We start from the raw sequence: 14825 nt of genomic DNA, 5'->3' as shown, positions 1-14825 counted from the left end.
TAAGATTGTTTTTTGAGGAACAACCTGATAGAGGTCAGTCAAACTTATTTGTTTCATCTGTTCCAACAGCTGGGTGGCATTCATCTACTGCATGGAATGCCTGAATAACAACTACAGGAAAGGGGTTGTGGGGAAAATATCTGAGGTGCTGACAGTTTTCTTGCATGCGAAGTACAGGAGCCAAGACCATCACCTGCTGTTCTCAGTAGACAGTGAGTTTAAAGAAAGTGGTATTTGAATCATGGTCAGAGCCATGTGGTGGAGAATGGAAGACAAAACAGTCAGTTAAATTTAAAATGTTCTCTACAGTTTGGGAGCAGCAGACCAGGGTGTTTTTCTTAATGAGCAAGGCTCTGCAAAAATTCTGAAAAAGATTATCAATGTTCCTTCACCATACCGCCTAGACTCTGAGACATTCGTTAGCTACTAGATTGTTACTAGCACTTTTTGCCACAAAATTGCTGTGTGCCATTTCAGGAGTTATAACTTCACCCTTTTCCTAATTATCTCCCGGTCACACCCAGACCATTCATCCTTAAGTGCCAGGTACATAAAAGACAAGGACATTTTTTATTAAACTTGCAGTATCCTTATTACCCCACTTTAATTGGCATGGACCAAAAGAAAGGAACTTGGCAGGTAGTATACTACTTAAAACTAATAATATTAGTAGTGTATTACTGACAAATGGTCATTTTTCTTATATTCAGGAACATGTTTAGATCATAAAGTTGAATTAGAATAGAGGTTTATAGTCCCTGGATCCCCTTTGGAGGATATATTAACCAGTCTAATATAGTTAGGATGTTGGGGGAAAGAAAAAGCAGCATGATAAAAAATGAACAGGGTAGAATCCTACCTATTCATAGCTCCCTCCCTCGATCATCTTGATCATTATCCAGGAACCGAATAAGATGAGCACTTGCAGGGATAGCCATCTGCAGTGATTAAAATCTCTGACTAGCTGAAACCAGTTTGGCTCAGTGGATAGAGCATTGCCCTGCAGACTGAAAGGTCCCAGGTTCAATTCCGGTCAAGGGCATGTACATTGATTGCAGGTACATTCCCAGTAGGGGGTGTGCAGGAGGCAGCTGGTAGATGTTTCTCTCTCATCAATGTTTCTAGCTCTCTATTCCTCTCCTTTCCTCTCTGTAAAAAAAATAATAAAATGTATATATTTTTTAAATCTCTGACTAAAAGTGTGGACCAGGAGGATCATTTTGAGTTCTGATTCTCTGTTATACCAGATGTCTGTGGATAGCACATAATATGGATAATCCATTGAACACCTTGATTATCAGCCCATTGCTGAGTGACTTGTGATAAATGGTATTGCATTTTCATACTATAAATATTCCTGGCAGAAAAAGTAAAAACTCTAACAGTTTATCTTCAAAGGCTACAGTGGTAGTGACTGAACTTGACAGAACAACCCTGTAACCGGACCATGTGTCAATACGTGGGTAGGCTGGACTCATTGCTCCAAGATGGGTTAACTCCAGCAGAGGTTGCCAGGAATGGGTAGGACTCAATGCAAGATGACCTTGCTCTCCTCAGAAACCTAGTCATGAAATGTAAAGATATGGTGATGGACTTAGGTAGCAGCAGTGGTAGCCTGAGTGTTGAAAGTTCAATCATTAACTTCATTACTGTCAATGGCATGAGTGATTGACTCTGAACAATGGGATTTATATGAGGGACCCAGATGATTTGATAAGGAGCTGCTATTTATGGTCATGGTCGTGTCCCTAAAGAAGGTTCTCTTTAATCTGCCAAATTGTAGGAATGTGCAAGCACTTAACACATAAATTCAGTTGTGAGATCAACAAAAACAGTATATTGAGTTGGCTCAAAGGACCCTCCAACATGGACCGTTTAGCTTTGCTTTCCTACGGTGAACCATGCCCAAACTCCATCAGTTGGATTTGAACACTCCCTCCTTCCAAAGGACAGTAGGATCGTGACTTGGGCATCAATATCCAACAAAGCCATCGAAACGTGATTCTTGCCCTCCCTTAAAATACCCTCACATGCTGGGATGTGTCCATTTGACATCTGATTTCCCTATGGGAACATGGAAGCCTTGGCCTAATCATTAATTTTCTTTCTCATTGAAGTGACTTAAGTGGAAGTAGAGGTGGAAAAAGGATCAGGAGATGCACATAAAGAAAGCTGCTTCTTTCCATAAAATAGGCTTCACATTTATTATCAGGTTCAAGTTTGTGATGATAGCTTGGGACTCAATTGAGTTTTCCAATATTTTCAACCTGCTTAAAGGTCTTTACCAGGTGGTGTGTTCCTAATGACTGACACCATCTCTTTCAGCTTTCAGCTTTGGGGGACACTTATCCAGTGGTCACAGCCAAGGTGCTTGCTAAAATGGCTGCTATGTTCATATGCCTTAGCCAATTAAGCTTTAATCGTAGAGCAGTAACTTTTTTTAAACACAATTCAGTTTAATCCAAGGCACTTGCTGCTCTATTGTCATAATGATATTGCTTAAGTTTTCATCTTACTCTTATAGAGGGGTTTTCGAGGATGGTGGGAATTACAAAAATTTATTTGACTCTGATTTATTCTCCAGTGGCTCACCGTCCTCAAATTTAATCAAGACAGTAAATTGTGAATGTTGGTCAGTTACTCATCTGCAGTTTCCCATGAGAGGTCTTCTGCTTCAGGGAAATCTCGCTAAGTGGGACAGAGTGGCTTTTTAGTAAAAATGAACAAACAAAAAAACTCTGGAGAGCCTTTTCTTGTCTTCAGATGATTCTGAGTTTGGTGTGGCAGACTACAGAGTAGCTGGGTGATGAGCCCAGAGATGTCACAACTGTTGGCCATTCTTCCTTACCAACCCTTGCACACTCTATCCCAGCTTCATCTATCATGAGAACCAGCCAGAGGTCTTTTGATTTGTCTTTTAATGCCTATAGTGGTCATGGATTTCCTTCTTTTCACAATCGGGGTAGGTACCAGGCTCTGTAACTGTTCTCTGAAAGTGTCAGCATAGTCTGCCAACCCCGTTTTAATTTAGTATTAATTGTTTCAGTGGGATGGGCATGAGGCTGACTACTATCTTAGGGAGGAAATTGCCTGCCTCAGAGGACAGATAACAACAGCCAGGGCTCCATTTGGGCAGCTAACCTTGTATCTGTTTCCTCATTCTCAACCTGCAAACATCTCTCCTGTTCCTCCTGATTAATAGGCAATAAACTTGATGAGCCATTTTTGCCCCGTAGATAATATTATTTGTTAAACAGTTTTTGCTACTGAACCCCATAAACGTCTTTCAAATCTCATTAATATGCCTATGAGATCTTTAATGTTCTGTTGCAGAAAGCTTTGTCTGTATCAGGATATCGTTCTCCTCAGCAAAACTCTCAAGGCCCATGAAGACTCTTGCAGTTTATCTAACTTTCAAGCTAAGTTGTTAGCTTGCCACTGTTTTATGGCAAAATAGACATTGCTCCTGGGTTAAAAACAAATACTTAATTTTCACAATATCCAGAATATTAGCACTTTTGTGACAGTTCCCCAAGCCCAAATTACCACAGGGTGATGAATGGATGTTCAGGTAACACCTGCACCCATAGTGGGTTGCATAAGAGGAGAGTAACCCAGCACTTAGAAAACCTGAATGCTCTATAGTGGACAGCCTGCTCTGTGCCCCAAAGAGAGGCAGCATCTCTATCTTGCAAGGCTGTGAGCAAACATGCACTTGGCTTCAGGGAGAAATGTTATTTCCATCTTCCAAATCTGTTTGCTATATAAACACCATTTAAACCAGGGGTGGGGAACTTTTTTTCTGCCAAAGGCCATTTGGAAATTTAGAATTTCCCTTGTGAGCAATACAAAATTTTCAAATTAAAAATTAGCCTCTATATTTCAACAAACATTTAATCAACCCTAATGCTTTTGCAGGGCCAGACCAAATGATTTTGTGAGCTTTATAGAACCCTCAGGCTGGACATTCTGCACCCCTAATTTAAACCATAATTCTGAACAAAGGCACTGAGTGGCTTTATTTATAAGATGTGCAGAAATGGGAGATATCTCTCAATAATTGTCTTCCACACTCTAACATATATTTTTAGAAACTACTGTATGATAATTCTTATTCTAGGCACTGAGAATATGGCTATGACTAAATGAGATACAAATTTTGCCTTAATTGAATTTATTTTAGAGATGGTGATATGGGTGACTGTGTGTGTGTGTGTGTGTGTGTGTGTGTGTGTGTGTGTGTGTGTGTTTTGGAGGAGTGACTGATAAAAATAGTTATATATTGTATATGGTAATGGGATTGTTAGAGAGGCCATCACATAGCAAGTGGCTAAAAGGAAAGATTGTTCCTAAACCTTAATCGACTAGTTGTTCTAGCAGCTTGGCAAAATAGCAAGCATCAGAAAAAGCAATTACACACCAAGGTCAGATCTCAGCAATTGCTACCTGAAGAAAAGATGTTGCTCTGAACACAGAAGCTTGCTAACTGCAGGATAGGGACTTTATATCTAGAAGATCTCTCGGGGTATTTCTTGCAACCAGGAGCAAGAAACAAGCAGAAAAGTTGTTGAATCATAGAACATTTTTACCCAATTATAGAAATGGACCTGATATAGGATAAGGTGGAGGTAATTATCCACTCTATGCTGGTAACAGTTTGATTGCATTAGTTAAGAAGACTCCTCTTCAGAGAGATACATGAAGGTTCAGGAGAATGAGAAGAAGTCATTGTTACCTAAAAGATCAATTCCCAGTAGCCCTCTCAGTCTTGTACTACTTTATCTACTGCACTGACTGCCACATATCTTAATGCAAAGACTTTTGAGGTTATGCCTATGGAACCTGGGATACTGTTTTCTTAGTAAGTATCTGGCTAACTAATGCTAAAGGATGCAGTGTAGACCAATAAATACTAAAATGAAAGATCTCTTTGATCAGTAAGTTGTTGGTGAATCTGAAAATTTGGAACATGTGAATAGAGAGAGCCAACTGTAGTTTGCTCTCCATTTTTATTGGGGGAAATTGAAACATATATAAAAGTAATAAAGCTAGGACCGGTTTGGCTCAGTGGATAGAGCGTCGGCTTGGGGACTGAAGGGCCCCAGGTTCGATTCTGGTCAAGGGCATGTACCTTGGTTGCGGGCATATCCCCAGTAGGGGGTGTGCAAGAGGCAGCTGATCGATGACTCTCTCTCATTGATGTTTCGAACTCTCTATCTCTCTCCCTTCCACTCTGTACAAAAATCAATAAAATATATATTTAAAAATAATAATAATAAAATAAAAAAATAAAAAAGTAATAAAGCTGAAACCGGTTTGGCTCAGTGGATAGAGCGTTGGCCTGCAGACTGAAGGGTCCCAGGTTCGATTCCGGTCAAGGGCATATACCTTGGTTGCGGGCACATCCCCAGTGGGGGACGTGCAGGAGGCAGCTGATCGATGACTCTCATCGATGTTTTTAACTCTCTATCCCTCTCGCTTCCTCTCTGTAAAAATATCAATAAAATATATTAAAAAATAATAAAATAATTCAGTGAACATCTACATATACTCAACACCTAAGTTTAAGGGTCATTTTGCCTTCATTCTTATTTTTAGCCCTTTGAAAAATTTCTGTTTGAAGTAGAAAACATTTCCCCATAGTGGGTGTCAGAAAATCACCCTTGTCTGAATGACTAGTAATGAGATGTGCCTCTCTATGGGAGATGCTAGGTCTTCCTTGGTATGAAAAGTAAGATGTAGTCCTATATTCCTCTCTCCTCAAGTGTAGCATCAAGTTTAGAGCAAATAGGACTCTCTTTTGAATGGCACATCAATAAAGAATGCTCTCCAAGAAAGGGATTCCCTGAGACTTTCACTGATTCTGTTCTTTACTTGTGGTGAGGTGAAGAGATTATGGCACATTAATACAGTGGATTTGTTAGGAGAACTGATCTCACTGGATAGAGAGAGTCTGATTGCTTTGTAGGAACTAACTCTGAAGAATCTGAGAAGACAGGGTGAACAGTTTTTCTGGCTTTGACAATACGGGGCGAACAGTAAGATGAGACCACATTCTGGAGCAAGGACAGAGAAGTGTACAAGCCAGGTAGGGAGGGCAAAGAGATAAAATGAAGTTCTTTGGGCACTCATCTGAGGACAGTCAGATCTCTAAATGTTTCCCACCACCATTTGTGTCTTAGTAACCACAAATTTGGGCTTATTGCCTAGCATGATTTCACAGATAGTTGATTACATCATAGCAATGATTTAAGTATACTTCAGAAACTACTTTGGTCTAATTAGTTCAAAAGATTTCTATTTTCAAAAGCATTTCCATACTCAAAGTAACTATTTACTCAATAAATGTTAAGATAATCAATGACTTTCATTGACAGCAATATGAGTGAATAGAGTTTTCCAGTCCTTTAAGCAAAGCAGCATCTTATTCCCTCTTAAATCTGTGAGCCACCCATGTAAGAAACTTTTAAATTGAAAGGCAATTGAACTAAAAAAATGAGGTGGACAGAATTATAATATTTCAAAGTGAGGCAAAATATTGGCGATTAAATTGAAATATTTTTGAATACTTTAAGAATTAAGAAGACATGCAAGTCAGCAATATACATAGCTACAACAATTTAAGTTAAGGATTATCAAAGCCTTGAACTTACACAAAATTAGCTACCGGCTTCCCTATTGGCAAAAGCCAAAACTGCATAAAGTGAAGAGCAATTACTTCAGAACAGATCTTGCTAGTGAATGATGCACAACATAAATAGAGACAGAGCACAGATGCTCACACACACAGTCCAGAGCTGTGATGCTGAGATGCTGAGTGTAGTTCCTGGGGAAAGAGTGTGGTGCTGCCCTAGTAACATTTCACTGCAAATCAAAGCTAATGGCTATTTCCACTTTTTTTTGCCTTTTATTCCATAAAATCAAATATCCTCTTGGGATTTCTTTGGGCTAATGAAAACGGATATTAATGTAGATCTTTACATTAAGAGCTAAGTGGCATAAAGTGAACTTTTGAAAAGTTAGGGAACACCTGTACATATGAGTATGTTAAATAGTTTCAGAAAAGGAAAAGTTAGTATGTCAGAATTACTGAGAGAGAAAATAAATATTGGAGAAAATGGGGCTGAAGGATGATAGAATTTGATAATCAGGGAAATTATATTTTTAAAAAGAAATAATTGCATGTACACTTAGAACAAATGACAGATTAATTTGACAGAAGATATATGTTGTTAGGATATGATTGATTTTGCAAAAATTGAAAGTCATTTGTTATTTTTAATCAAATACTATGAAAGAAATGTTAGTAAAATTATTCAGGTAGCAAAATGCAAGGGGGTCTGGCATGTAGATAAAGGAGATGAATAAATAAAACTCACGAAGTAATACACAAGGAAATGAGGCCAAGGCAGAAGCATGAGAATGGGGGTAAAGGCGAATGGAAAAGACATCCACGTTAAGAAGTTGCTGAATGAATACAAATGACAAGTAGATGAGATTTGGAGATTTAAAGAGAGGGAAGAATCATGGATGTTTAAAAACACTTACATTGTTAAAGTATAAAAACAAAGACACTATACTGAGTAAAGTGGAACATAGCATGAGTGGTGGTGGTTTAACAAATCCAGGTTTATACTTGCTGCACATAGAGTGATTAGAGACAGAATATAGGACTAAATTCTGAATTTGGAAACTCACTTTTCACAAAATGTTGAGTGAAGATCACACTAAAGTAAAATGAAAAGCCCAAGAGTTCTTTAAATATGTTTGTAACTGACTATGGTTGAAGTATTGTACAGAGAACTACTGTGCTCTTAGGCATTTTTCTTAGAAATCAAGTCGAGGTAAAGTTCCCAGGAAATATACACTTAGGAACTTTATTTTGTTTTTAAATCATAAATAATATTGACTATGGTGATTACTTTTATGTACTTTAAATAACGCCAAATTTTTAAAGTATGTGTTGGAATGTTGCTAATATGCACCATGTCAGTGGTCCTTCTTCCTTTTAAAAATTGTAGCCCAGAAGACATGGTTCAAGAAAAGATTACTCAATTTACTTATTTGAACAAATGATCCTACAAAGCAACAGATATCAGAATAAATTTCACAAACATGAAATAATCATGATTAATTTGGGAAGAATCATAGACCCATTATTCCATTTTAGGTTGAAAGCAGTTTGATTTTATAGTGAAAATAATGCATGCTTAGTGGGGTTTTGTTTGGTATATTACTAAGAATGAATTTTGCTAGAGTATCCTTAGCTTCTCAGAGAGAAATATTTGTTGTTGTTTTTCTAGCCTTACATTAGAAAAGATGCCGCTGTGAGGGGCTCACTCATTTAGCTTTGAGGTCTTGATACTCAGGTTAATTCAGAGAACAAGAGAATTCGTTCTCAGGAGCTTTTTAGAAATGTAGAATCCCCTGCCCTAACGGTTTGGCTCAGTGGATAGAGCATCAGCCTGTGCACTGGGGGGATCCCAGGTTTGATTCCGGTCAAGGGCATGTACCTTGGTTGCAAGCATATCCTCAGTAGGGGATGTGCAAGAGGCAGCTGATGGATGTTTCTCATCAGTGTTTCTAGAACTCTATCCTTTCCCCTTCCTCTCTATAAAAATATCAATATATATATATATATATATATATATATATATATATATATATATATATTTTAAAAAATAGAAATATAGAATTTCCAATATACTGAATCAGAATCTGTTTTCAAACAAGATTCCCAGATAATTCCTATGTTGAATGAAAATTGAAAAGCACTAAATTAGTCTTATATAAAGCAATCCGCCCAATTCAGTTTTGCAGGTAACATTTTTTAAAGATGCATTATCATTAAAAATTTAAGGGCTTTTTTTTTTTTTTTGTGTGTGTGTGTGTGTGTGTGTGTGAATGATGTTAAGGATGTTATTTAATGCTAAAGGAAGTGAAATCAATGTTAATATGTCCCATATACTGTGTTAAACATTTCCAAATCTATTAACTCATTTAACCCCTCTAATACTCTCAGAGATGAGGCACACTATCTCCATGCCTCTGGGCATGAAAACCAGCCTCAGATTAAATTCCTCTTCTATTTCACACAGTCCATTCATTCACTCAATGTTGAGCATCCCGTTGCTGAAAGTCCCTGGTTAGGTCTGGACATAAAATGAGCATGGTCCCTACTGTCACAGAAGGTAAATAGACTAGATTGTAATTAGACAAACGCCAGGGTGGCATATGTTTCTAAGAGGGAAGCCTAAACTTTCAGAAGTTCTTTAGGGAAAATTGATATTTGGAAAAAGGATCCAAATGATTTCAGAGGAACACATTTTTGCTGCGTTGGCTATGGAAAGAAAAAAAAAAAAAGGTGAGTGTGTCATGGATTTCAGTAAGGGGAACCCAGCAGCAGTTGAGGCTGGAACATGACAGCAACCCTGCAGAATTTTGTAGAACAAGGTGCAAATGTAGGAATTTAGCCTGCCAAGGGAGGAAGCCACTGGAGGGTTTTTCAGCTTGCAAGTGGCAGGCCCTGCTCCACGTTTGGAAAAAAAAGCTCTGCAGTCAGACCCTGCGCAGCAGCCAGCCCTGCGGGGGTGGGTGATGAGGGCCCCTCCTCTGGCTGCCTCTCTCCACCCCTGTCGCCGCCTCCTGCTTTCTCAGCCTGTCTGACGGGGGTGGGAAACGAGTGAGAGGGCGGGCAAGAAGAAAAAACATCGCAATATATATATATTTTTTAAACAAAAAAAGAAGAAAACACCCCCTTTGGCAGCGAGTGCGCGGGAAGTTCAGCGCGCGAGTTCCGGGTTTCCCGCCCGCCCCGCCGGCCGCACACGGGTGAGCCCCCCGACCCTGTTCCGCTGCCCGCAGGGCCGCGTCTGTCCCCTGCGTCAGTCGTTCTGTCCGCCTCCCCTCTCCCCATCCGGCCTCGCCGGGGGCGCCGCGCGGGGGCTGCGCATTCCCTGCCGCAGCGGCCGCGGCGCCTGCAGCCCTGGTCCCCCGGCGGCTCGGGCTCCGGCCTGGCCCCGCGCCGCGCGCCCGGACCGCGGCCTCCTAGGCCACTTGTGGAGCTCCTGGCCCCGCGGCGGCTGTAACTCCGAGCCAGCCCGAGCCGAGCGAGGCCTGCTGCTATTGGGAACCCAGCCTCCCTCCGGGGTTGTCCGTGCAGAACGCAGGGACTGCGGGCCCGCCCGCCCGCCCGCCACCTGAAGCTTTTGCGCACCTTGGCCCGGGAAGGAACGGCTCCCCTGCCAGCCTCCTCTGAGCCCTGAGAGTTCTGTCGCAGCTTTCCGCGGAGCGGCCTGGTGGGTTGCCTGGGGGGGTCGGGCCTTTGCATGAGCCTGCTGCTGCCATAGCCCCATCGGGAAAGCTGCCCCTGAGCCCCATCTCTCCAGCTCTGAGTGGCAATCATCCGGAGGCCACCGCGCTGCTGCTGCTGCGTGAGCCCGGCCCAGCTGTAGCCCAGCCACTCTCCCCGCAGGCATCTCTGGGAGAGCTCCTAGGGGCCAGCGCTCCCTCCCCACCAGGGTCCAGCAGCATGGATGTGGACGCCAAGTACCGCCAGGCCTCCCTCTACGTGGGTGACCTCGCCCCAGATGTCACCGAGAACATGCTGTTCATGAAGTTCAGCACCGTGGGCACCGTGCTGTCCATCCGCATCTGCAGGGACCTGGCCACCCGCTGCTCCCTGGGCTATGCCTATGTGAACTTCCTCAATGTGGGTGATGCCCAGAAGGCCCTGGACACCATGAACTTCGACGTGATGCAAGGCAAGCCCATCCGGCTCATGTGGTCCCAGCGTGATGCCTACCTGAGGAAATCCGGAATCGGGAACGTGTTCATCAAGAATCTGGACAAATCCATTGACAACAAAACGCTGTATGAGCATTTCTCAGTGTTTGGGAAGATCCTGTCCTCTAAGGTGATGTATGATGACCAGGGGTCCATGGGCTATGCCTTCGTGCACTATCAGAGCCAGGCTGCGGCAGACAGGGCCATTGACGAGATGAATGGGAAGCTGCTTAAGGACTTTAGGATCTTCGTCGGCCCGTTTAAAAACCGCAGAGATCGGGAAGCTGAGCTCCAAAACAAAGCCAACGAGTTCACCAATATCTACATCAAGAACTTTGGAGATGACGTGGACGATGAGAAACTGAGGGAGTTTTTCAGCCATTATGGCAAAATCGTGAGTGTTAAGGTGATGACAGATTCCAATGGGAAATCCAAAGGCTTTGGCTTTGTGAGCTTCGATACCCATGAGGCTGCCAAAAGGGCCGTTGACATAGTGAACGGGAGGGAGTTATTCGGACAGCCGGTATTTGTAGGCCGGGCACAAAAGAAAGCAGAGCGACAAGCTGAGTTAAAGCAATTGTTTGAGCAGCGGAGACACGAAACAGTTTGGCGGTTCAGGGGGTTGAAGATCTATGTTAAGAACCTCGATGATTCCATCGATGAAGAAAAGCTACGGAGAGCGTTTTCTCCTTTTGGATCAGTTATCAGAGCTAAGATAATGCAGGAGCAAGGTCGAAGCAGAGGGTTTGGCTTGATCTGCTTCTCCTCTCCGGAAGAGGCTGCTAGGGCAATGGCTGAGATGAACGGCCGCATGTTGGGCTCTCAGGTCATTAACATCGCCCTGGCCCAGAGGGCCTAGGCGGGAAGGATTCGTCCCACCTGCCAGTGAATGCAGCAGGTGGGGGAAGGATGATGGTCATCTATGAATTGTCCTCAGTCCAGTTTAATTCCCACGTGATGGCAGCTTAGCTTAGTAAATTATGCGGTGAAAGGTTCTGTCTACAAAGTTTTGTGTTTGTTTTTTTTTGTTGTTGTTGTTTTGTTTTTTTGCAGAAAAATAAATGAATCTTAGAAGGTTGCTTCATTTTACAGAGGCATACCTTTTGATGACATTATTGTATTTTTTTTCCTCTGATTTTGATGTATCCAGAGCAATGGATATAATTAGGTAATTTTTATTTTACATTTTGAACCAACTGAAGTGAGGTAATTGAGTATATTGCATATTTTTTCTTATTTTAATAAAATCATTAGCTTTAATTTATTCTAAGAAATATGCTCAAAATAGCTATTTTACCTAAGGATGGCAAAGTAATTTACAAAGAGAAATTTTCTGATTTCTCATCTGAGGTGTTTGTGGGTTTGTTTGTTTTTGTTTGTTTGTTTTTTTGTTTGATGGTTGTTGTTTTTTGTTTTTGTTTTTTAAACCAAAATTTAAAAAATTACTAGTACAAATTCAATATCTAATTTCATTTTGAATTAATGTTTAAAGTACTAGTAAGAGCTGAACTTCTTTTAAATGTATATCCTGGCATGTCTTCTTTTCTGATGGCTGAAATTAGTGATGGAAGATTTTAGTGTTGCTTACAAAACTATAGTATATATTGCTATTCTTTCCATTGGTTGACTAATTCAGTTGCTTGCTAGCTATCAAAATTGTGACTTGAATAGTAAAACCTTACCTCTAACATTCCTTAATTTATAAAGCTGTATCAATGTAGGTGACAAAAATCTGGCCTAGTCTTAAATCTCTTCATACCTATGTAGCTTAATATTATGCCTTCAGTGATTATCAGATACACTATATTATAAAAGTCATATATATAGAGAGAGAACATATAAATTATGCTTAACTATGCTTTAGTGTCAGTTTTCTATGGTTTCGTGTAGTGACATTGTCTCAGGGTTGAGAAAAGTTAAAGTTGCTTTATTCATATGAACTCTTGTCTCCCTTTATAAGATCATGAGAGCTATGTAACCCATTCAGGTTCACTTTAGCCTTGATTGATCAGAAACTCATTAATTGATTTTCTGATAAATTGAAAGTATATCTCAGCCTATTGTCTAGCATAATTTTTTTTTTTAATTTTAGTTCAATTGCCAGACCTTTCCTTCTCTTCCATCTTTCATCTATATCACTTAGCTCCTTTCAATCCTTTTTAAAGGGCTATTAAAAAAAAATTCCTGGCAATGGCTCAGTTGGTTGGAGCATCATCCCATGTACCAAAAGAAAGGTTGCAGGTTCTGTTCCCATTGAGGCACATACCTCTAGGTTTCTGGTTCAGTCCCCATCTGGGAGAGTAAGGAAGGCAACTGATAGATGTTTCTCTCATATCGATTTCTCTCTCTCTCTCTCAAAATCAATTAAGAAATACATAACCTTGAGTGAGGACTTAAAACAAGGGCTTTAGTCACTTTTTGGCCTTAGGGCTAAGATCAAGTGTAAAAGGGCTTTATTATATTGATTATTACTACTTGTTTGAAATCCATTTTGAAAATAGAGGCAAGAGTTATTTATTTACACATAAATAATTACTTTTAAAATTCTGACTTCTCATACCAAAGGTGTCTAGGAAATAGTTTTATGGTTCTTGCTGCTGTTCTATTTTTTAATCTGCTCAGTTATTTCCTGTAACCATATAGTCTAATCTTCTGTTTCCTATATTAGTATTATAAAATAAATATATAGAGTATCTTATCTACAAACTACAGTAAATCTTTTAAAAATGTCTTGCTTTTCAATATCTACAAATGTGTTTCAGTAAATACTGATCTATTGTAAGAATCTATGTGAAACTCATATGCCAGCTCTCATTCATTGTATCTCTGAATCACTGTGTTGAGAAGTATTTACCTCAAAAACAGAGTTTTTAAGAAAGGGTACCAGGCAACAGAATGGGAAGTGTAGTGGGTGTGTCAAGCCTTGACATCTCTTTCTAGATAGCCCAGTCTATCAAAATGTTCAAATATTTGAACAATATTTCATAAGGCTTGTGTATGGATTACCAAAATAATATCAGGGGACTGTGTTTCTCTCTTATGTGCACAAGGAGTTAACAGGATGTAATATAAGATGTCTAGATGAATTATATCCATAATTTCATGGCACAGTAATTTTCCATGTAGTAGAACTTGCTTATTTTTAATTATATATTTACCATAGGAAATAATTAAGCCAACTTACAAAAAATATGTAATCCTGTGGAATTTCTTGATAGATTTAAATTTTGCTCATTCTAAATTGTGTGTGATAATATCAAGTTATCTTAGTTGATAGTAGAAGTTTATTCTTTCAAGAAAATGTAATCTTGTGTGTGTTAGTGCCTTGATTAAATAAGAAGAGTCTTCACTTTTCTGATAAGCATTCTAGTAAAAGCTAATTTACATAGAGATGCCTTGAGCTACTGCTTCTACTCTTGCCTCCCTTCTGCACACGTTGCCAAATTTGTTGTGTAGATGCCTGTTTGCATGTACAGCCAATTCAATAAATGTGCCTTGTAACATTTTATTTTTCAATGGAAATTTATTGTTGCTAAAAGTAAACTTTATTTAAAGTGGCTTAGAATTGGTATTTTTGTGTTGTTAATATTTTTGTAAGTCCATGTTGAAAAGATCAAATAAAGTCTAATATTTCAGTGGTAAAAACATGTCTGAAAATTATTTCTATTTATTGAATTTTTAAGGTGTATACTTTTTCAAGGACCACTTTTCTTTCTGAAAATAACTTGCATTTCCTTATTATAAAGTCAGTGGTTATTAACATACAGTTCACTTAAAGGAATCTACATAAATGAATCATTTTTAGTCAATGCCTGTTTTTATTTAAATTTATATTGTTTAAAGTGTTACAAATGTCCTCCTCTTCCCCCATTGTCCCCTTCTAGCCCACCCCTACCCTTATAAATAAAGTTACACATATTGCATGTTTTAAAGACCAACTCTCATATGAACTGGCATTTCTTTTCTAAGTTACTCAGAAATATAGAATGATGGTTGAGAAAAATCACTAATATAGATCAAGTTTTCAATTTATATTTTAT

At 39.7% G+C, this 14825-nt stretch overlaps 1 protein-coding gene across 1 annotated transcript; it reads left to right on the top strand.

The window, feature by feature from the left end:
• Window positions 1-9685: 9685 nt before the first annotated feature.
• Window positions 9686-14430, top strand: PABPC4L (poly(A) binding protein cytoplasmic 4 like). Its single transcript, XM_084883286.1, has 2 exons — window positions 9686-9831; window positions 10475-14430. Exon 2 carries the CDS (start codon window positions 10532-10534, stop codon window positions 11642-11644), a length of 1113 nt encoding a protein of 370 aa, XP_084739412.1. The 5' UTR covers window positions 9686-9831; window positions 10475-10531; the 3' UTR covers window positions 11645-14430.
• Window positions 14431-14825: the final 395 nt, after the last annotated feature.

Source organism: Pipistrellus hanaki (genome assembly GCF_964339955.1).
Source record: "Pipistrellus hanaki genome assembly, chromosome: 5".
NCBI classification, from domain to species: domain Eukaryota; kingdom Metazoa; phylum Chordata; class Mammalia; order Chiroptera; family Vespertilionidae; genus Pipistrellus; species Pipistrellus hanaki.
The sequence above is the reverse complement of the archived record's forward strand: the minus strand, read 5'-3'. Positions and strand labels throughout refer to the sequence as shown.